A 23824-nucleotide genomic window follows, 5' to 3' on the forward strand; every position below is an offset into this window, starting at 1 on the left:
TTGCAAGATCACCCGACATCCATGTTTGCTGATAACATAGATAAGAATGAGGTGTGGTTATCTACGGCTGCCCTGAAGACCGTGTTGAGTTAGTGGTCTCGATGCACGCGGTTCGAATCCCACCAGGGAACACGTACCTAGTCGAACGTGAATTGTTTTTTGTTCATTGATGAAGTTTGATGCGAAAATCCAAGAAAATAAGACGAATCTTCCAACTGTTGATTGTCATAATATGTGACGGCGAATAGTGCTGACCTGTGACGCCCATAGCTGGCCTGTGACGCCCACACAGCTGAACTGTGACGCCCACACAGCTAACCTGTGACGGCTGTAGAGCTGACCTCTTGAATATGATGGTGTGATGCTTGGGTATGAGGGCTAGGCCTTTATAACCCAAGGGTCGTATCGTGGTTCCTGAAGGGTCGTGCCGACGTGGTGAAGGGGTCGTGTCATCGTACAGAAGGGGGGGAGTCGTGCTCAGGTGGTGTGTCGTACCATCGTGCTCTCGGCCCTGTACCGACGGGTCATGAATAAGCAAAAACAAAAGGAGTCAAGTCAATAAAGCAGATCTGACGAGGTTCAGAAAACGTACAAGTCAATGAAAACAAAAATATGTATATATATATATATATATATATATATATATATTTTTTTTTTTTTTTTTTTTTTTTTTTCATACTATTCGCCATTTCCCGCATTAGCGAGGTAGCGTTAAGAACAGAGGACTGGGCCTTTGAGGGAATATCCTCATATGGCCCCCTTCTCTGTTCCTTCTTTTGGAAAATTTAAAAAAAAAAAAAAAAAAAAAAAAAAAAATGAGAGGGGAGGATTTCCAGCCCCCCGCTCCCTTCCCTTTTAGTCGCCTTCTACGACATGCAGGGAATACGTGGGAAGTATTCTTTCTCCCCTATATATATTTATCTATTTATTCACTTTGCCCCGCCGCCGTCCCCCGCACCAGCGAGGCAGCGCAAGGAAACAGACGAAAGAATGGCCCAACCCACCCACACACACATGCACATACACACACGTCCACACACACCACATATACACACCTATACATCTCAACGCACACATACATATACACACACAGACACACACATATATACCCATGTACACAATTCACACTGTCTGCCCCTACTCATTCCCATCGCCACCCCGCCACACATGGAATAACAACATCCCTCCCCCTCATGTGTGCGAGGCAGCGCTAGGAAAAGACAACAAAGGCCCCATTCGTTCACACTCAGTCTCCAGCCGTCATGCAACAATGCACCGAAACCACAGCTCCCCTTCCACATCCAGGCCCCACAGAACCTTCCACGGCCCACCCCAAACGCTCCACACGCCCCGGCTCAATCCATTGACACCACGTTGACCCCAGCACACCACATCGCTCCAATTCACTCCATTCCCCGCACGCCCCCCACCCTCCCGCACGCCCAGGCCCCGATAACTCAAAATCCCCTTCACTCCATCTTTCCCCCTCCAATTTGGTCTCCCACCTCTCGCTCCCTCCATCCCCGACACGTACATCCTCTCTGTCAATCCTCCCTACTCATCCTCACGAGTCCAAATTATTTCAACAAAGCCACCTCTGCTCTCTCAACCACTCTTTTTATTACCACACATATCTTTTACCCTTTCATTACTTAGTCAATCAAACCACATATATTTTATTTCATATATATTTGTCATTTCCCATATTAGTGAGGTAGTGTTAAGAACATGAGGATAGAGGACAAAAAGGATATATGCATCAGAAGCTAATATGAATGAGAAGAGGGTGAGAAAGAAATGAGCTTGGAAAAAAGAGGTGTGTGTGTGTGTGTGTGAAATACTAGAAGAGATTGGTTATAGAATAGCTAAAGTTGTAAGCAAATGAAGCATATATATATATATATATATATATATATATATATATTTCTCCTTCCTACACAGTCGGCATCTCTAATAAATGGGAACTTTGGCCCCTTTAAAGCAAGAAATCACAGTTATCATTAATGGCATCATTTAATCATCCTTTGATATGATTGAGTATGATTATCACTTATTTTTATGTGTTTATGGAATGAAAATGGTAAACCAGTATGATAAAGAAAGGTCTGTTGAACTTAGGCAGTTCTGCGGCTGTGTGTGTGTGTGTGTGTGTGTGTATGTGTGTGTTGTGTGTGTGTGTTGTGTGTGTGTGTAAGGGCCAGGGCCGTGAAGGGAGCAGCGAACAGTGCCTCTTCGCAGGTGACATAACCCACCGAGGTGACCAGAAAAAAGTGACCAGCCTCTTAATTGTCCTCGTATTTTATAGTGAAGGAGTGTGGCCAGAGCCAGCAAAGTGGCTGCGAAAAGTGACCAGGCTCTTGATGGTCGTATTTAAGGTCACGGATGGGTTGAGGGGAACATGGACATAATGGACTTTGGCCCTGAAAAGTGGCAGGAGGGAAAAAAAAAAAAAAAAAAAAAGGCGGCCATGTTTCTTCCTGTGTCTGGGAGAGATGTGTAGGTCTGGGGTGATGAACATTTTCCCCCTACCTGCTTCTTAAAGGGGGAAGGGGGTTGTTATGTCCATGGAATCTCTTGTCGGGAACATTTGTTCATCTGTTCTTCGAAATAAAGGGAAGTAAATGTGAAATCAAACGCTCATTTTCTTTCGTATGTGTATCATTCATAGAGAATTGTCCTTAGTGTGTGTGTAGATATATATATATATATATATATATATATATATATATATATATATATATATATATTCATTTATTTATTATACTTTGTCGCTGTCTCCCGCGTCAGTGAGGTAGCGCATTACTATTGTTATACATCCTCAGGACCTCGTTCACGAAGGGGTCCTGGGGCTCTTACTCCAGGACCGATAAATCTCGCAACATTAACTTAATCATCAACTAATCAGACGAAAGCGCGGACATAAAAAGTGAATTTCCTCCCAACACTCTGACGGCAGCGGAACGCGACCTCCCCGCTCTCGCGCGCGCTCTCCGGGCGAAGCCCACCACCACCACCCCAGCCAGTATGGATGGTATTAGGCGCCGGCTTCACCTGACGCCCAGCTCAGCTCAGCCTTTCAGGATAGATAACCCATCACACTAATGGAGGATCTGACGAGGCTAACAAAAATCTTTAAATTCGTTGTAGCTACGTTTTCTTATCCCAGATATTGTGAAGGTGTGGTGTACATTTTTTCCTTTTTTTTTTTTTTTGTTTTTTTTTTTAAGGGGAAATGATGGAGGTTTGGGGTGTACATGCTTGAGCCTGTGTGTTTATTTTTCGTATGTATGTAGTGACAGACTTGGCAAAAAAAAAAAAAAGATCCCTCACTCCACTCTGTCTCGGGATGGGAATAAGAATGTAAGGGAGAGAAAGAAAAATGACTGAGTGACAGGAAGGTTATAGGAACAGGGAAAGAAGGAGGAGGAGGAGAACTGAACAGCATCGCTGTTCGAACAAAGGAGGTCTCCACACACACACACACACACACACACAGGAAGCACCGGCCACACGCTCACCACGGATCCAAACTCTGGTGAAGGGAGGGAGACATTCAGACACCTCGCGAGAACAGTGTCTTAATATTATATAACCTGAAGAACGAGGGAAGAGCAGCAACACTGTGTCGGACGTGAAGTAACGGTTGCAGAGGGGCGATGCCTTGTGAATTATTGAGACGGAAGGATTATGATTCCACGCTCGGTGAATGGGGAGGGAGAGGACGAAGAACGACCCCAGATATACTAGCAGAGCACTCGGTGCTAGGGCGAACAAAAATCCCATTAGACATGGAAGACCTGCGCTCCAGGAACACAATAACTGCGCATGTGCAACAAACCCACAGGGTTTTTTTGGGGGGGTCAGACTCGGTGATGTTGGTTATGTGGGAGAGGTTTCCATAATAGAGGGGAAGATAAGGTTATGTCCAATATGACTGTGTTATTCACCCTCTTGCGTGTCCAGTCTCCAACCACTCAAAAGCATATCTCACTCCATCGTCATTCCATACCCAACTTGGTCTCCCACCTTCGCCTCGCTCCCTCCTCCACACCTGACACGCATACCCTCTTAGTCTGCCTCGCCTCATTCAACCCCTCCATAAGCATTCATCCTCTCCATATGTTTGCCTTCCTCCGCCTTAATGAGGAAGCAGCAGGAAGAGACGTCTAAACTTAGAGGGAAACCTGAATAGGTTTCATCCAACAATACACACCCTGAAGAGAACTGAAGGTCTTAAGGATTATAGTTAGGGGGTCATATAGAGACTGGGACTCACCAGGACAAACATCTGAGCCAGTTTATAAAGATGAAACGTCATCACTGGGTCGCCAAGATGAGACTGCATAGCATGCACATACGATGAAGAAAATCGTACCTTATTAAATCCTAAGCAGTATGTAAGCCCTACTTCTACCACCACCACCACCACTAGTCTCCCGGCAGGACAGAAGTATAGCAGTGCAAAACCTGAGCCACACAACCATACAGCCACAGAATGAGAAAACCTCTTCCGGGAGGAGTTTTGAACTGGACCCAGAACGTCAGCCAGGAACAAAGCCTTGTGAGACGGAACCCCATACAGAAAACGGGAACGCTGGGCCAGCCGCGCTCGTTGGAGCCGTTGAGGAAGACGCCCTAGATTATATTCCTTTGTATTCTTTTGTTTTGCTCTAAATTATTGTATGGAGTTACCCCTTCCCCCCCCTTTTTTTTCCCTCTTTTTTCGCTCCCCAGGGCTGGTCGTCAGAGTGGCTGCCAGCAAGCTGACCAGGGACATGTGATTCTCTCAAGTGTATATCTTCGTGAATGACTCTGTAGAAGTACTATTATTTATCGTCGGTTGCTGCTGTACTGTCCGTATGTACGGGTACTAACCCAATCAATGATGTGCTTATATCTCTCTACTGTAATACATTAGGGCCTTCAGCCTCTCTCTGTAACTTGCCTTTATGCATTGCTGTACTTTCTATATATATATACAGGTACTGGCCCATCCTGTACTATGTATCCCTGTACTGTGACACTTGGGGTCCCTCAGTCCCCACCTCTGTAACTTGCCTCCATTACTTGATTACATTCGTATAACTCCGTAGACTATATGTTCCTCCCGTGTCTGTCATGCCTTGCCCGACACCCGCCATTGCTGTGGACCGGGTAAATAGAGTGGCTCCCTCACCAGGTCAAATATTGCGAATTTTCTCCCCTCGCGCGCGCATACGCGTCCGTAAATCGGTTACCGATTGGAATGTTAAATGGATTTGGCTGTTTCAGCGGATAACATATTTTATAAAAGAAAAAATAAACGCATATAGGAATAATATAAACACTTTTATATTTATACGAGCCAAAGCTTAAGCTGTGTGTGTATGTGTTTGTGGGTGTGAATCAGAATTATCTGTAATCTAGGATCAACACGATAATTTGCTAGGGGATAGTTCTGTTGTATACACACTATCCTATTAGCTGTGATGTGTAGTGTGCAAACAGTCAGCTGGAGGTACACATGTGCAATGGCGCATGTAATGTTCGATTGACTTGAAATAGAATTAACTGCATGACTGTTGCGTTGGTTGGGCAACGTTGACCAGTGGGTTAGTTATTTAGAGGATGAGTTAAGAGTTTATCGAAAGATTTGGCCATCGTGATTTCCAGTTGAAGAGTCAGGGTTTCCACTGTGTTGTAAAATCTGTTCGCCTTCAGTGCAAGGAATTGCGATGGCTTAAGATTGCCGTAAGGAAATCCAGTGGTTTAAGAAAATGCAGTAGTCTAAGATTGTTTTTAGGAAATACAGTGGTTTGTTTCAGGGAAATGCTGTGCTTTAAGATTAAGGAAATGCAATGGTTTAAGGTTAATGTAAGGAAATGCAGTGGTTTAAGATTATCTTAAGGAAATGCAGTGGTTTAAGATTATCTTAAGGAAATGCAGTGGTTTGAGGATGTATCTTAAGGAAATGCAGTGGTTTGAGGATGTTTCAAGGAAAATGCAGTGGTTTAAAGTCGTTTCATGCTGTTTCGAAGCTGATGGAAACGTCACAGACATGCGACACACACGGTACAAATATTTCTCTTGGTACACAACCTCAGAAAGTCACGAACTTCTTTGAGGAACTCCGGCGAAATTTTCGGGTTGGTGGCGGGAGGTAAATATTGCGGTGGGGGAGACCTGCTTTCACAGCCAGGTTGACAAATGTCAGGTTGGACACTTGCGTTAAATCACGGGCCGGGATGTGGGCAGGATATTGATATGATCCCAGGAGACGAAGACGCTCCTGCTTGGAATAGCCCAAAACTTGAAGCCTAGGAGCATGATGATACGACCCTCGACCACGACTGTCGTCGGTATACGACCCCTTTGACCGGAGCATTATATGAGCCTTAAGGTCGTGCAGTCGTGGTCTTTGGTTATGCCGTCGTGTTGAAAGGATCGGACCGCCGTGTGTAAGGTTCCTACCGTCGTGCTCAAGGTTCCTACCGTCGCATTCTAGATTTACCGTCGTGCTGGAGACGTACCGTCGTGTTGAAACCGCACCGTCGAGCTCAGACGATGTTGGGCGAACGACCCAGACGACATTCGTAACGATGCGTAGTTTTGTCGTCCCCACTATCACTAGCTTGCTCCTCCTCCTCCTCCTCCACCGCCCTATCAAAACCACCTCCATCGCCAACAACACTTGATTGATTATCCCCACCAACCCACCATCATGACACCACTACGTGCCTCCTCCTCACAACCCACCCACCTGTCATCAGCAGCATGACCCGTGGGGACATAGGTTGGGGGTGTGGGCTGGACACCATCCATCAGTGGCCCGGATTACCTCCCCCTCCTCCTCCTCCGCCGCTGCTGCTGCTGCTTCTGTTGTCGGGAGACCACTGGTGACACACACAGTCACGCGCCTGACTTCCCCCTGATGTATGGTGCTGGGAGACGGCACGCTGCCTCCTGCTGGGCTGGCCTGGTGGTACAGACAGACGGACGTAAAGGGGAGAAGATGAGGTGCTAGAGTAATGCGAGATGAGAGATACATCACCATCATTTGGAAGGACATAAGGTATTCGTATGTCAAACATATTAACACATTCTCTCCACAAAACAGCAAGGAAAGCCGTAGAAACAAGGAAACAAGCAGGAAATTATTGACACAGCAGTATGACATCAGTGTATTACGAAGTAGGATAGTTAGGAGATTAGTAATTAGATATTGGTCATTACCCACCTTAACCATTGGTTACGATGGCGATTGACTCGTTACGATGTATTGCTTTAGATTCTGTTGCCGTAGATTAGAAACAGTTGTGATTGAGACTATTTGCTATGGATTGGAATATGGTTATCAAGGATCATGTACACCTACGGTGGATTGGGCACGGTCACCATGGATTGGGTACGGCTGCAGTAGCTTATATAAGGCGGGAACTATGCCATAGTATGGGATTGGAAGAAAGCCATTGAAGCGAAGCGATTGGCAAAGCAAGGTTGATGCTGTATGCCCCCCCCCCCCCCTTCCTGATTTATCTCTCTAGTTATTACCATAAAGGAGTGGATAAAGTCGGTATATAAGGATGGAGAAAGCAGATTATATAATATTTTTTTTTTTCGTCTTCGAGTCCAAAAGATTCTCTTGTTAAAGAAAAATTCCTTCGGCTTATTTTGTTATAGAAAACGAGAATCGCCTTGGCCCGAGCTTTTGTGGTCTTTTGAGTCAGGCTTCGTCCAGAGTCGTCCCTAACGAGTAAGGCCTCGTTTAGGGCCTTCCCGAACGAGTAAGGAACTCTTCCAGAGTCGTCCCTAACGAGTAAGGCCTCGTTTAGGGCCGTCCCGAACGAGTAAGGTCTCTTTCAGAGTCGTCCCTAACACGTAAGGCTTCGTCCAGAGTCGTCCCTAACGGGTAAAACTCTCGAGTCGTCCCAAAAGAGTAAGGCCTCTTCCAGAGTCGTCTCGCTAACGAGTTGGGTATCTCGTGCCGTCGTCGGCCAAGTGACGAATCGGCCTCGTCCACTGTCGTCAGCCGGGAGACGAGATAGACCTGGACGAAAGTAATTTATTAAGCGACGCTTTAATTTCATCTCTTGATCTCCTTTCGTTGATTGAGCCGCGAGATATCGAATAAATTAATTTCTTTTTAGCCTCTAAATTAATCAGAAAAGTTCCGGAAAGAAAAGATAATATTTGTTCCCCTTATGAAAAGGAATTTCTCGTTACTCACATTATATAAATGGGTTATTTTTAATGATATATCCACATTCTGGAAGAAGAAGAAGAAACTTGACTTTATTCTTATACGAAGCGGAACGATCTAATACTTCAAGCTGTTTAAAGAGAACGGTCCCTTCCGTTACGCACCTACTTTGAACATATACCGTTGGACTTGTATATAACTGTTGGCTTCTTGTGAAGGTTCAGATTATACGTAAGTAAATTCTTACCTTTCACTGACTGCCACGTTACAGAAGCTTTGATATATATATATATATATATATATATATATATATATATATATATATATATATATATATATATTATCCCTGGGGATAGGGGATTAAGAATACTTCCCACGTATTCCCTGCGTGTCGTAGAAGGCGACTCAAAGGGGAGGGAGCGGGGGGCTGGAAATCCTCCCCTCTCGGTTTTTTTTTAATTTTCCAAAAGAAGGAACAGAAAATTGGGCCACACAGGTGTCTGTGTAGTCATACGGATCATTATGTTATAACTCTTAGGACTTCCTTTGGTATGATACCGTAGCCTCTGATCTAACCTCTAAGGTCAAAAGAGGCTGAGACGTATCTCTCAATAACCACTTTGGTTTAGCAGCACACACATGTGAGAGTACAGAGCACATATGGTGTCGTTCGTGCCAGGAGCAACTCTGACTGTTCTCTCTGTGTGGTACCCGAGACTGTCGCCTCTCCTCCCCGTACCACCTCGACCCCCGGTGGTGCGACGGGCCGGGTACACCAGCCGGCGGGGTGCGGGCACAATATTGCCGCCGGCGCTGCCGCGTTAGACGAGACCATTATGGAGGACTGCGGGGAACTGATTGTCCCATTAGCTCCTCCATTCCGCAACGCCGAGTGTGTACAGCATCCTGATTGGCCAGGGAACTATCTACACGATGACCCATCAATATTACCGACATGTATCTCTCTCTTCGACTACCATTACATGGCGAAATGATGGTTAGGTTTTATGGGTATTTTTTTTTGCGTTCGTGAGAATAATTACACGTGCTTCAGACCCGTAGAGTCGGGTTTCGGACATGGCTTAGTCGGTTACTTTCGTATTAACAGTGAATTTAAAACGTACTTCCACTGTTCGGACAAGCAAATACATTATGCTGTTTCAATTGTGTGTGTGTGTGTGTTTGTATAAGCTTCTTAAGGTAGAGTGAGTGTTGGAGTTATGGAATGACAGGAATTGTATAGCATTCTGGTTGTGTTGCTACTTTTCCTCTGTGTGTGTGTGTGTGTGTTGCTTGACTGTGTTCGTCTGCCGCGTTGAAAACAGTTTAGTGTACGCTGGAGGGAATTTCGAGTTCTCCTCCTCGGTAATTGTAATAGTTATCCCCTTGAGCGCCCCTAAGGATAAGGTCCAAGGGAAGGATCTCATACCCAAGGGTCGTACCGTTCTGCTCAGGGGTCGTAACGTCGTGCTTTAGTGGTTAAATCCCCGTTTTCTATGATATATTGACCAGTAAGGCAGTTGAGCCCGTGAGACATGAATTTCTCCATCCGCTTAGGGTTCACGCCCTCTAAGCCCGCAGATAGCGTTGTTCAGCGTGATTTACGACCTTGTTGTCGCCGAGTGCTCATAAGTATGTCCCTGTGATCCCAACAACAGGCACTCACTTAAGAACTCGAGTGTAAACAGAACCGCAACCAAGAGGCCTTTGGCAGATGCCTCTTCGACAGGACCAAAACAAAGAACTTATATGCACACGAGTTAATGTTCGGACTGGAGTAAGGCATTACAGACGGTTATACGTTTCTGTGCTCAGATAAGGTGGAATTTGAGTTATGCAGATTACTAATGCAAGATGAAAGGAGGAAGGTTAGGTACTTTGTTAAGTATAACCAGTTTGTATCCTCAGTATTATGAATCAGGCTATAAAGTGGTTAGAAGATTGTTATTCGTAATGTTTTCGACGTTGTGGACACAACAGCGTTGCTGGAGCTACACGGGCATGTTATCACTGTCTTACCCCGACGGTATCAGCCGCTACGTATGATACAGAACTTTCATAACAGTTTCATATCCTAGTGTTTGGCGACGTGTACCGTCTGTGTGTTCCCTGGGAGACAAAAGAACACAGAATTTATCGCTGGCTATTAGAAAAGGTGGGGAGGTGGGGGCAGCAGTTTTTGTCCCTGGCTATTCTTGCTGCCATCGTCTCCACTATCGAGAAGCATTGCATCCCTGTGCCAGACCGTTCACATCTAGTTCATGAATATCCTTAACTCATTAAGATGTTGATCGAGATAAGAAGGGTTAGGGGAGGCGAGCCAGTAATTAAGATCCCCCCTTTGTCCACAACTTGGGTTAGCCTTTAGCTTGAACCAGTTCACGTAAGGGCTCTCATAACCCTGAGGGCTTAGTAGAAGTGTCAGGGTTCTACAGACCCTTACATTAAGGAATACCATCCTCCCCTGCCGTCTGAGCCCTCTCATGGAAGCACTGGGCGTGCTGTAGTGCCACTGTTGTTGGGACGATCCGTCCTAACGTCGGTGTGACGCGCTCTGTGCATCACACACCCGGCGGCTTCCCTCCCTCCCTCCCTTCCCTTCCCTCGCTAGCAACACTCTCAGGTTACGCCAGGGTTCTCTCTCTCTCTCTCTCTCTCTCTCTCTCTCTCTCTCTCTCTCTCTCTCTCTCTCTCTCTCTCTCTCTCTCTCTCTCCCCGCTTCCAGTGTCTCCTGCAGGAATATTCCCAGTTTACTTGCTTGACAAAGGCGAATCCAAAGCACTCCGGCTCGTATCACCTCTCTCTCTCTCTCTCTCTCTCTCTCTCTCTCTCTCTCTCTCTCTCTCTCTCTCTCTCTCTCTCTCCTAGCTCACCTCAAAACATGACTCCGACCTCTAATCCGCAGTGTTGGTTCTCCTTCTGCAGATATCATTCCAGGCTCCACCTCCGAGAAATGGCTCTTTGTGTGCGTCGCGCCGTCTGCCGCTACACCGCGTAATGCCTGGGAAGGGGCTGCTTCATGTAGTTATTATATGAGTCCGTTGTGTTGTCTATTTCTCTCCTTCCACCGCTGAGCTTTGGAACTTTACCATCGCATGTCTTCCCCTATAGCTACATCTTGACCTTTGAAATTAGAAATTGATGTACCACTTCCTTCATAACTTAACATTATATTTCCTTTATTTTCTTTGAAGCCTTTTTTTTCTATGTCGTCTTGATGATTTTAACTCATGACCGAAGCCTTGTCGCCTTATCTCTCTCTCTCTCTCTCTCTCTCTCTCACCCACCCACTAGGCTTCCAGCGGCACGTGCCTGGCTACCCCAGATACCAGTACCTGGGGGATCCCAGGCTGGGGGAGCACCACCTGCTGATCAGGGGGGTCACCCTGGAGGACGATGGGGAGTACCAGTGCCAGGTGGGGCCCACGACAACCATCTCGCCCATCTGGGCCGCTGCCAACCTGACCGTCATGGGTAAGTCAAGGGTGCACCTACTGTCATGAGTGTGTCATGAGTACCTTTGTTATGTGTGTGTCGTGAGTACCCTGGCTGTCATGAGTGTGTCATGAGTACCTTTGTTATGAGTGTGTCGTGAGTGCCCTGGCTGTCATGAGTGCGTCATGAGTACTCATATTCCATGGGTGGATCGTGAGTACCCTGGCTGTCATGGATGGGTCATGAAGTACTCATATTTCATGGATGGGTCATGAGTACTCATATTCATAGGGTGGATCGTGAGTACCCTGGCTGTCATAGGGTGGGTCATGAATACTCATATTTCATGGGTGGGTCGTGTGTACCATTCCGTTTTAATGGTGAGTGTTGAACAGCACCACTGTTGATGAGTTGGTGCTCAACCACATCTAGTCTTCCACACACGGTCACGTCCACCAGCATCTCCACATCCACCGTCACACCCACATCCACCATCACATCCACATCCACCATCACATCCACCCCTGTATCCACCATGCCATCTTCCTGCACCTCATCATCCCCACATCAGCATCTACCTCGCTGATGATCACCTCCCACGACCCACCTCCACATCTACCACCACCACAGTCCACGGAAGGAAGCCTTCCTGTCCCCGAAGCATGAAATTAATGAAACAGGGTGAGAGATGTTAATTACTGAGTCAGGTGCTTATGACGGTACTGTACCGACGGGTGTGATTGTAATTGGTGTTGGGTTCAGGGCCGGCGTATGTCAGGGAGGGAGGGTCTGTGTGGAGCGAGAGCTCTGAAGTGGAATATAAGATAAACATGAAACTCTGTTCTTAACGCTACTTCGCTAATGCGGGAAATGGCGAATATTATGGAAGAAAAAATTATATATATATATATATATATATATATATATATATATATATATATATATATATATATATATATATATATATATATATGTGTGTGTGTGTTTGTGTCTGTCTGTCTGTGTATAATCAAAGGCTTCAGTTAATTTCTCTATTTATCATAATGATGATTATCTCATGATTATGTGTTATATACCTTCAATTTCATTAGACTTACATCTTCCAAAGTTTTATTATTTTCCTGAGTACTTTTCGTTATCGTTATATCTCCAACTGTGTTTATATATTTTAGCTTCATTTGTTTATTGAATTGTATGTTTATTTTCATTATTAGTTTAATCCTAGGCTTTAATTCATTTATTAGTATTTTCAGTACTCATACTGTATATACTCTAAGCTCAATTGAATTTTTTCACATGATCTTAATGTCCTAATTTCTATTTACTTCATTCGTTCCTTTATTGATATTTTTTCTGCGCTTTTCCTGATCATTGATTTGATCATGCCAGACTTCTTGTTATTCTACTTTCATTAAGTTTTATTCCAAGTTATATTACATCTCTTCTCTTTTTCACTCTCATGATATTCATTGCATTCTTTTCATTTTCCATTATCGATTTTCTTTTCTTTTACTGCGTAGCATCATGACCATTAGATATGTATATCAGGTTGGATTCAATTCTTTTCTGTCATTTCCATTCTCCCTTACGTATCTCAGGCGTATTTCATTCTCTCTGTCTATATTACCGTCATATTTTTTCGAACCAGGTTTGATTTCATCTGTCCATTTCTCTTTATCATTAATTTTAGTCCAGGTCACACTTTACGTTTTCAATTAAGTTTGATTTTTTTTTTTTTTTTATTCGAGCGGCCGGAGCTTCCAGGTTATTATCCCCGGAATTTTTAGTTGATTTTAAAAGGGCGTTTAATGCTTTTATCTTTAATGGTTGTGACTATCTGCCCGGAGTGGTTTGATTAAACACACACACACACACACACACACACACACACATATATATATATATATATATATATATATATATATATATATATATATATATATATATATATATATATATTTGTGTGTGTGTGTTTGTGTGTGTGTAGAGGAGCTGGGTGCAGTGTTGATACTAAGGTGTGGTGTGTGTATGTTCCCACAGTGTCGCCGACGAGCATCAGTGTTGTGGGCGTGGTAGACGGAGCGGACGTGAAGGTAGCGGCTGGTGAGAGGCTGCAGCTGGAGTGTGTGGTGACGGAGGCGCGGCCACCGCCCACCGTCGCCTGGTACCGGGACGCCATACCTCTACCACAAGGTCAGTCAAGTATCTTGCCTCTAGACACCTGTTGATAGTGCCACGGTCTACCATTGGGCACCTGTTGATGGTGCCTTAGTTCACCACAGGACACCTGTTGATAGTGCCACGGTCTACCATTGGGCACCTGTTGATGGTGCCACAGTCTACTACAAGACACCTGTTGATGGTGCCACAGTCTACCACAGGACACCTGTTGATGGTGCCACAGTCTACTACAAGACACCTGTTGATGGTGCCACAGTCTACCACAGGACACTTGTTGATGGTGCCACAGTCTACCACAGGACACCTATTGATGGTGCCACAGTCTACCACAGGACACTTGTTGATGGAGCCACAGGTTTTATCTCGTGGGCTGTCTGTATGTGTTCTAGCCACTATGACCGGGTTCAGCATCACACGCTTGGATTACAGCTTCCCATAGTTTCTTTAAAGAAATCAGTCACCCTAGGATCAACCGTTATGATACCTCTTCCTCCTTTCCTCGTACAGCAAAGCTACTGAGTTCTTCTGTGTCTCCTGTCTTTCCCTCTTATTTCAACCCTTTACACCTATAAGCTTCGAGCTTGAAAATATATGAGGAACCCAAAGTAGTCCCAGGTGTATCTTACTATATTTTGTTTGTATGTCCTTTCGTCAGCGATGGCCATGATTGAGACATACTCTTTCCTATGCTGTTTCGGCTCTGAGAAAAAAAAAAGATGGAGCCCGATAGGTGGGTGTTTGTGGAAGGACCACTTACATCTGACAGGTGCCACGCCCTTGTGGCTCTTAGCCTGTTGAGCGCGACGGTTCGACTCTTGGGAATGATGGCCTGGCTTGTGTTCTGATGCCCAAGGGTCTGGCTATAATACCCAGTCGTTGTACCGCCATGATCAGGGGCTATAGCTCCGGTCTCAAGGGATTAACTTCCATTTTCTTTTCCACTTGTGAAGATCTCTCCCAGGAGATTTATCACCGAGGGTTCCTGCCTGGCGAAGCCCTTCCTGCTCACACGGGATTCCTTCCTTAACTCCGAGACTTTCAGTAAAAATTGTGTCGGGTTCTCCGGGTCTTTACACCTCCCTTGACCAACCTCCTCCCACTCTCACTTTTCCGGTATCCCTCTCCTCTTCCAGGTACTCCTCTCGTCTTCCAGGTACCCGTCTCCCTCCATGTATCCCTCTGATCCTCCAGGTATGCACCAGGAGGTGGTAGAGGCGTCCACGCTGCCCCGAAGGTGGAATGTGAGGAGCCGCCTTCTACTGCGCCCCACGGCCAAGGACGATGGTCAGCAGTACTCTTGCCGCGCCCTTCACCCAGCCCTTCGACACTCCCCGACCACCCTCGTCGCCTCCGTCAACCTTGCAGTCCTACGTAAGTCATGACGAGGAGAAAGCTGTACACTCGTGTTGCCCCGTCCCTTAACCATGTCTTGCTCTTATACACCCCAAGCTTACACCAGGTACCCAACCGCTGCCCAGCCTCAAGAGAGGAAGGATGGGAACTGTTACCTGGATTGGCTTTTGAGTGAGCCGGCTGCCAGGTACGGAACTCGAGCCTGGGTTCATGACATTCGTGGTTCACCGTGCCACCCACCGCACCGCGGAGTCTTCCCCACCCCCACCACCCTCTGTGCCCCCTAACATCATGCGGAAATTTATTGTCTTTATACATTTTTACAGGTCATAAGTCAGGTATGCCAGTGTGGCTGCAGATATTTTCCTCGAGGAAAAACGTAAGAGGCCACTAAATAATGTCATCTGGCAGGAGAAACTTCAAGACCTGGGGACAAATTGGACGATTTGTCATTTATCATAGGTAACGACGCATGTATATCAAAGGCCCTTGTAAGAGGACAGTGTGCAGAAATATATATATATATATATATATATATATATATATATATATATATATATATATACACATGACCAGAATTTCTGATGTGTGGCCTTTGGTTCTACCGTCTCGATCTTGTACCACGGGCAAGAGGTATAGAATGATCTGTCGTGTATCCACTATACAAAGTTGTCTCGTCAGCCAGCATGACAAAGCTTGGACCCTTCCGATGTGGTATCCATATCCCTCCCAGAGGTATGATCCTCGTCTCCGAAGCCGCCGGATCTCGTCCTAAGGAGTATCAAGTGTCGTCTGTGTGTAGACTCGGTGCCTCTGACGACACGCCTAGGTGTGAGGAAGATGAGGTCTACCAATCATGTGGTAGACAGATGTTATATCGGACATGTGTGGTGTGGGGTTAGTAGATATCTGTGTGAGGGTTATACCCATATAATGGGGAGAGAGAGAGAGAGAGAGAGAGAGAGAGAGAGAGAGAGAGAGAGACGATGTATCAGACATGTCACACTGTTGCTGTATCGTGAGGTGGAGGAACACCCACCCTGATCCTGCAAGCCCCACTCATCTTAGGCTGAGGCGTGACTCTACGTGGGAGAGGCGAGAGGATGAAAGCCTCACTATCCTTTTGAAGATCCTTCTTACTCCTGATCATAAACCCTCCTACCACACACACTCCTGCCTCCCGGCTTTATGCCGCCCCTTGCAGGAGGAGAGTCTTAAGTATGGCTTTATATATATTTTAATGTTTGCGGGATTGTGCCTTAGAACTAGAGGATTTTGGTCTTTTTGTCTCCCAAGAATGTTTATTGAACGTGCACGCGTCGGAGTGTGGAGGCGGAGGCCCTTCACAATGCATCCTCCAACGCATTTAATCATCGGAGAAATAAACATTTTGTCTTGGGACATCCACGCGTTTGTGATGGAAATGAGCATCAGAATCGTTCAGAACACATCAAAAACCACCGGGAAAGCAGTTTTAACTAGACTAAACCTAAGCTAACACATCTAACCTAACAAAACTTCGCTGGATGTCCGAAAGTAATGAAATCGGTCATGTCTGGCCTCGCCAAGGCACAATAAGATCACAGTCCCTTTGTAATAATGTCTCGCCTGAAAGCATTAGACAGACATTCCCGCCGGGCTGGAGGAATGAGAGGAAGAGAGACTCCTTCGATAGATAGACTTTATCTTAGTGAAGGGGAACAAAGGGGCGCGCGTCAGAAGAGCTCTCTCGAAATGGGTTGAGGTTACCAGTGGAGTGAGTGGCCTGCCGGTGGATCCGTTACTCTTCTTCATCTACCTGAATGAGTTGCCAGAAGTTACGGACTCCTACGTGAATATGAAATGGCAGACGTTTTACAAGAGTTTAAAAAGATAGAAAATCGAGAGACGTAGGTCCCACGAGTGTAAAATTCCCTCCCCTTACAGTAGAAATAGGTAATTACACGCACTCCTAGGCTTCCAAAGTGATCTGTTTACTGTGGCGTGGTGGTCAGGATCGGCAGCAGCTGAGGCCACTGGTCTCCGTGCATCACGAAGCGACCAGACAGTTTTTGCGTTGAACCGTCTGAAGGTCGCGGGAGGAGAGATGACACCACGGGTCCATAATAAGGGTCGGGGCCCCGCTGGTCATGCGGGAACACTGTCCATCCCTCCTGACCCAGATAAGACGGTGGCCACCCTGGGTCTCAAGTATTGGCCAGGCTCCCAAAACTTGTGAAATCCCTGGACCTTACCTGACTGAAATTGGATAGTTCCCCTTCTGTGAAAATAGCTAGGAAAGTTGAGGCAAAGTCTTGCGGTTTGCCCCAAGATTTTTCATCCTGAAGTTTTATTAAATTCTAATAATTTCAAAGATTGCTGACATTGTCGACGACATGCCTGACATTTTGTAGTTTAATTAACTCTCCCATAAGTTAGTCAATCATTTGTACCAATATTCATGTCATGATTTCGAAACTTCACAATAGAATATGATTAATGATAATACGAATGATTATTGTCATATACCGTCCAATAAATTCCACATATATACTAAATTTTACCAAATCACTTTGTACCATTTGAATACACATGCATATAAGTTTCAAGTATTGTAATATGATTTATGAAAACTTTACGCTCAAGTTTAGTGTAGACCAGAGTTGTGGGTACGATTCGCGGAGAGATAATCTTCGTCGGTGTGAAGTTAGTTTGTATGAACTTGTTCACTTCTAGTCATATTCCCTCTCAAACTTTCGTAAATTTCTGCGTATTCTCTCTCTTTCCGGGGGAGGCAGAATATCTGCAGAACGAGTTGTACGACGGTTCTGAATTTGAGCACGACTTTCCCAGCACCGTGCGCAAGGATGGTACCATTACCCTGAAAGTGTTGTGTAGTGGACAGAACGTCAGGAGAGGGGCCAGTTTTGAGGGGGGTGAAATGGGAATATCGTAAAATCCAGACGATATGATAAGGAGTATAATAAAACCGGAGATTGGAATGAGGAAATGATAAGCAGTCTTCAAAAACCGAAGGATGAACGTAGCAAGTAAACGTCATAACAAAAGACGCGGGAATGTGTGTGTAAGGTGAAGACTTAGGATACAACAGGTTGGGTGAGGTGGGGTTCCCTCGCGCCGCGAACATAAAAATTGCATGCATTATTTCACTGAAATCCTTGAACACGATGATACGACCCTTGGGCACTATGGCCTGAGCGTTTTCACATGTCAGGGCCGTCATAGCCAAGGATCGTAACGCTGCATTCGAGGGCCGTACGGTCGTTTACAAGAAGTTGTGTAAAGAATATTTACATATAAGTGAAGTTAAGTTATCCAAGTAGTGTCACATGTACGGTAACTTTATTGGTGACTATGCAAGACAGTCGAGTTTAAGAAGTGCTTAAAGCAGAATATAACATTATAAAATCCTAGTGCTGTTGGTAGTCTCCCGTTAAACCATACGCATGCGCATTCATGGTTAGAAATATTGTAAGGACGTTTTCCCAAGTCAGTAATTTGATACAGCAAGGAACGATATCATTCATCTTTTAAAAGAGTTCTGCTCGTGCAGCACTATACATAGTTTTTTTTTCTATTAAGGAATAGGTCTGTGGCAGTTGCAACAGCACTATAGTTAACTATTCTACAACTAAGGAACAGTTGTTCTCTGATTTAGAGCGTTGTCCCATTTGGTAACTAGGAGATATGGCGATTTCTAATTAATAGACAAATTGTTTTCTTGCTGTTCGGGGGATGGGATGGTTTTTTTTCTTTTATCAGGAACTTAGTAAACTTGTATAATAACGAGGCTGTTAATATTCAGTACATTGATTCTCTATGCCATAGAAAAAAACAGAAAATGGATGCGACTGGTAACGAGTGGTTGGCTTTTTAGGGATTAGGCCTATCGATTACAGGACCGGTAAGGGCGTCCTCAACATCGAATTGCAACTACCAACCTGTTCAGAATCTTGAACAGTCTGCATAGGTGTTCAAGATAACCCGCAAGACCATACCGGGTAGTATGTCGGGCCACCATTCTGAGAGATGTGAAGATGCCAGCCAGATACCATCCCATTTGAAAGTTTCGAAGTTTCATGCATGGGTTGGTTTCGACTCCTCTCGTTTGAGTAAACAGCTCCAGTGCCTTTTGAGAAAACAAGTCATTAGGTCAGTTGTTAGCACTGTAATTTCTGTCATTTAGTGTAATGCATATCATTCTACATTCATTTTTACCACTAGTTGACTTTTTCATAACGATTTGGCTGGAGTAATTTGGGCAGTGTTAATCCAAACATCAAATCAACCCACAACTCGAAGAGTTGTGCATTAAGGGGAAACCACTTGTATCTCGCGTTACAAAACCGTTGTTGATCATTTTTCCATTCTATTATGTATCATTGTCTAATATAAAGAAAAATATGTATTATCGAAGTTTGGGTTATGTTCAGTTTTCTTCAGTGTTTAGCAAGTAAGACGAAAATGTTCAACTCGTTTCAGTATTATCCTATATTCATCGGGCCCGCCTGCTGTTGGCTCTCTACTTTCTTCTGGTTTAATTTCTCGGTTTAACGGGCTGTAAACGTTTAATACTGGGCGCACACTGACACAAATCATGGGGAGGGGGCGTTTGGAATAATCACACAAACGAATAAAAATGATGGTCGGGCACTCGGGTGTATTATTTCTAAATGCTTATGATGCTTGTTAAAAACGACGCCATTGAAGTGAGGAAAGGGTGAGTAAAGAGAGGCTCAGTGTAACAGAATAGAGCCATAAAGAGGTGTGGAATGCTGGAGGATAAGAAGTGGGGTAAAAGCGGTCGAGTGGTTTGTACATAAGACCCCCAAGAGGGCGGGGCTTGGCTGGTCTGTGTGGCTACCAATGGCGCCGTCTGGGAAATCAAGCCAAGAGTTCTCGGAGGAAGTAGCCACACAAGGTGGAAGGATTAATAGAGAAAACATTCTGGGAGAAGGCTCTCATTAGAGGATATTTTCCGAGAGGGACTTCAGAATGCATAGTATAATACGTTATGAATGTATTGAAACCAACATATTTGGACCAAATCTTTTGGATATTTGCTTCTCTAAACCGTGTATTTTTAAGATATAGTATTTCCTTCACATTTAAGTAAACTGTTCTAGGGGTTTTACTTCTGAGAAGATGCCATTAGTTGAAATCAGAAATGACTGAGGCAAATGAATACATTTAGAATATATCCAGAAACTAGTGTTGGAACATCAAATATATTTAACCCATGCGCGGAGATCTGCGCGTGACCGCTGGTTTCGGGAACAAGGATTGAACATAAAATTATGCAGGGACAGAATTTAAGAAGATATCAAACTTCCAATCGTTACTGGAAGTAGTCCCATGATAGCACTGGCTAACGGGAATCGATAGGAGTATTGGCACAGGAGCTCGCATCTGTAGGTATTGGTTGTTGAAAGGAGAACATAAAGTTGGAGAAAATGTGACCAGATATGCAAAAGAGGAGAGAACTGATGAAGGGTGTGAGTATTTGCGCCCAGCTTCAGATGTAGCTGTGATCACGGTGAAGAGATGTTAGAGGAAATGTGCCCCGTAAATCTCACTGGACAACATGACATTCGTACTAGGCTTTGGAACGTTGCAAGTATGTAAGCGATCGGTGCGAGTTTGTATTGAAAGGAACCCTTCGCCAGCATAACTTTATTCGATAGATAATGTATGCATGTAAAAGAGATTTCAGGATTCCGAAGGTGAGAATGCATTTAAGCTGTACAAAGGCCTTATTTTACGTGAGAAACCTATTCGTTATGATCCTATACCAGGGGAAAAAGTTGTATATAATGTAAATATATATGAATATAGTAATGATTACCTTATCCTTTAGTTGTGAATTAGTCGAAGGTATTTCAGTAAAGAATCCTGAAAGATATTTGGACTCTTGAACATGACAATACTACCTTTGATATAATGGTATAGCCATCAGTAAGGACAGGCAATGATGCCAAAGGGTCGTGCTCACAGGCTCGGAGATTAATGAAGAACTTTCTCTGTGGATGGTGCGTAGAATTGACAGTGATTCATACTGGTTACTTAATATAGTAAGTTAGATACATAATGTGGATACGGTTTTACTATTTCATCACCGAGTGAGGCAGGCTAAAGTAACGGGAGGGCTGAGAAAGTAGCAGTGCGAAATTTCGTTGGGAAAGTGTGACTGTTTTCTTTGTGTGTTAACAAAACTGTGGGGAAAGTTTTGAGTTGGTTGGCGGGAGACGAGGCTGGAGTAAGAATTTGTATTCTGTTGAGTGGTTTTTTTTTTTTTTTGGGGGGGGGGGGAGAGGAGGATCGCCTGATGATTACTCCCTCCTTGATGTTTTTCGAGGATAGGTTAGATTGGTTTGAGTTAGGCGGGTATTAACTCAACCTAGTGTGGGAAAACTTTTCTGAGAGAGAGGGGGTGAGGGTGGGTGGAGGAGGAGAGGGAGGCAGTCTTCAGGTGATACGTTTTCTGTAAAACTTAAAATCAGGCTTTAATTTTTTCTTCCAGAACGTTATCGATTATTGAGATTGTTACTGGTGCCCCATGGTAAACCAATAATTGATTGACGTCATTGTTCCCCCCCTCGTTAGTGATGACGTAGTGTGTCACTCAACGAAGACTAATAATGTCAACATTGACGCCATTGTTTCCATCCTACCTTGCTATGATGTCAGTTTTTCCTTCTACTGATACGTCACTTGTCTCCCACTGGTGGAAACGTCACTTCACCCACTTCCCCACTTGTAATAACGTGACTATTAATCTTCCCACTACTAACGAGGATACTATGGTTCCCGTACAGACCCGCCCGGGCCGCCGGTCATCCAGGGCTACCACACTGGGGAGTTGCTGTTGGAGGGTGAGCAGCGGAGGCTGGCGTGCCTGGTGGAGGGCGGACGACCCCGCCCCTGGGTCACGTGGTACAGGCACGGCCGTCCGCTCAACCTAGCCGCCGCCACCCACCACCACCTGAGGCGGCAGGACCCGCCCACCGCCACCCCGGCCACCACCACCACCACCACCAACATCGCGACCCAGTCGGCCAAGGGCGTCGTGCGGGTGTGGCAGTTGGTGACAGCGGCGCGGGAGGAGGACGGAGCCGTGTACGAGTGTCGAGTCTCCAATGACCTCCTAACCCACCCCTTCACCGCCAACGTTACCCTCACCGTCCACTGTAAGTCACCCTCACCTTGCGTTCTACATCTCCCTCACACTACGCACCAACTCTCTTCCCTTAATGGGCATCATAGTCTGTCTCCGTCTACCCCTGTTCTAGACACGGCGTTGGCGGCGTCGTTGGTGCCAGTACGACGCATGACAGTTATGATAACGCCACTTGCTCAGTTTCTGTGCCGAATGCAAGTGAAAATCCTTGGTATTGAGGTGGGGACATGGCCGTTATGACGTCACTGTAAGACCAGAACAGCTGGTAATTACTGCAAATGTAGCGGAAAGCTTCCACGGTCTGGTGGTGACGTAATGTTCCTGTACACAGGATTTGCAAGGCTAGTTTACCTGGCTGTATTATTATACTTCAAATACAGTTGCACACCGGCTCCTGAAACATGGTACAGGAACTTGAGCGTCCAATTCTGGTACGATTTAGTTGTTACATGCATGTTGCCTCTGTCCAGGCAGTAGCTCTCCCCTCGATTATCCTAACCAAACAACGCCAGTCAGAAGGGAAGCAGACTGTCTGACTACACCAGCTGAAAGATAGCAACGGTGTGAGCCATCTGAGTGGCTGGGTTGTGGAAGATTTTGAAGAACTATAATTATACGAGAATTTTTTTTTTATTTTCCTTTCTATTTCTCAAATGCCAAACTATTGTGTTTTAATATAAGCTTTATCTGTATTGTATTGTAGGCTGTAAATTGTTTGATATCTTGAGAATTTGAATTAACATTTTTTACAAGTTAGGAATGGCTTTAATGACGAATGGAAATCTCCCTCGTAACAATAAAGCCATTTTTAACCCATTTTCTGTTGTGTTTGTGTATGGGACGATAGACGGGCCGTCTGAGGTGACAGTGTACGGTCCGTCTGTGGTGGCGGCCGGTCAGGTGTTGACGCTCACCTGCCGCTCCTCACCTGCTAACCCACCTGCCACACTCACCTGGCGTTTCCAAGGTGAGTAACCCCCGTCTCCTGCACCTCTCTCTCTCTCTCTCTCTCTCTCTCTCTCTCTCTCTCTCTCTCTCTCTCTCTCTCTCTCTCTCTCTCTCTCTCTCTCCTCGCCAGCTACGACTTCTGCTTTGGTTGAGACGCAACTCTCAACTTCTTACGCCAGGTTTGATGTAAAACTTAATGTAGATGATACTTAATCAGACACCAACATGGAATATTTGTTATATATCACTTTTTCATGATTCCTTTTTGTAAAAAAAAAAAAGTTTCTGATCTCTCTACCCGTTCTTGGTAGGATCACGCGTCGCGTCGGGCACCACAGTTGTGAGTGAGGAGGAGGGGGGTGGGTGGGTGACCTCGGCCCAGCTGACCCACCACCTACCCAGGTCGCAGGAAGTGACCCAGGTCACGGCGGAGTGTCAGGCGACGCACCCGGCCTCCCGCCGACCCGCCAGCACTGCTCACACCATCACGGTCATCAGTACGTTGACCCACGGGGGCCCCGTCCAGACACCATCACTCAGTTCTGTGTCAC

The 23824-nt window shown here is 45.4% G+C and overlaps 1 protein-coding gene across 2 annotated transcripts in view; it reads left to right on the plus strand.

Annotated features, from left to right (window-relative positions):
• LOC139758780 (nephrin-like) overlaps nucleotides 1-23824 on the plus strand; it is a 126426-nt gene that overhangs the window by 77502 nt on the left and 25100 nt on the right. For both annotated transcript variants that reach the window (XM_071680569.1, XM_071680570.1), the window contains exons 4-9: nucleotides 11474-11653; nucleotides 13655-13807; nucleotides 14987-15166; nucleotides 21964-22335; nucleotides 23173-23292; nucleotides 23585-23770. In XM_071680569.1, coding sequence (XP_071536670.1) covers nucleotides 11474-11653; nucleotides 13655-13807; nucleotides 14987-15166; nucleotides 21964-22335; nucleotides 23173-23292; nucleotides 23585-23770 — 1191 coding nt within the window. The remainder of the gene's footprint in view (nucleotides 1-11473; nucleotides 11654-13654; nucleotides 13808-14986; nucleotides 15167-21963; nucleotides 22336-23172; nucleotides 23293-23584; nucleotides 23771-23824) is intronic.

Source organism: Panulirus ornatus, chromosome 31 (genome assembly GCF_036320965.1).
Source record: "Panulirus ornatus isolate Po-2019 chromosome 31, ASM3632096v1, whole genome shotgun sequence".
NCBI classification, from domain to species: domain Eukaryota; kingdom Metazoa; phylum Arthropoda; class Malacostraca; order Decapoda; family Palinuridae; genus Panulirus; species Panulirus ornatus.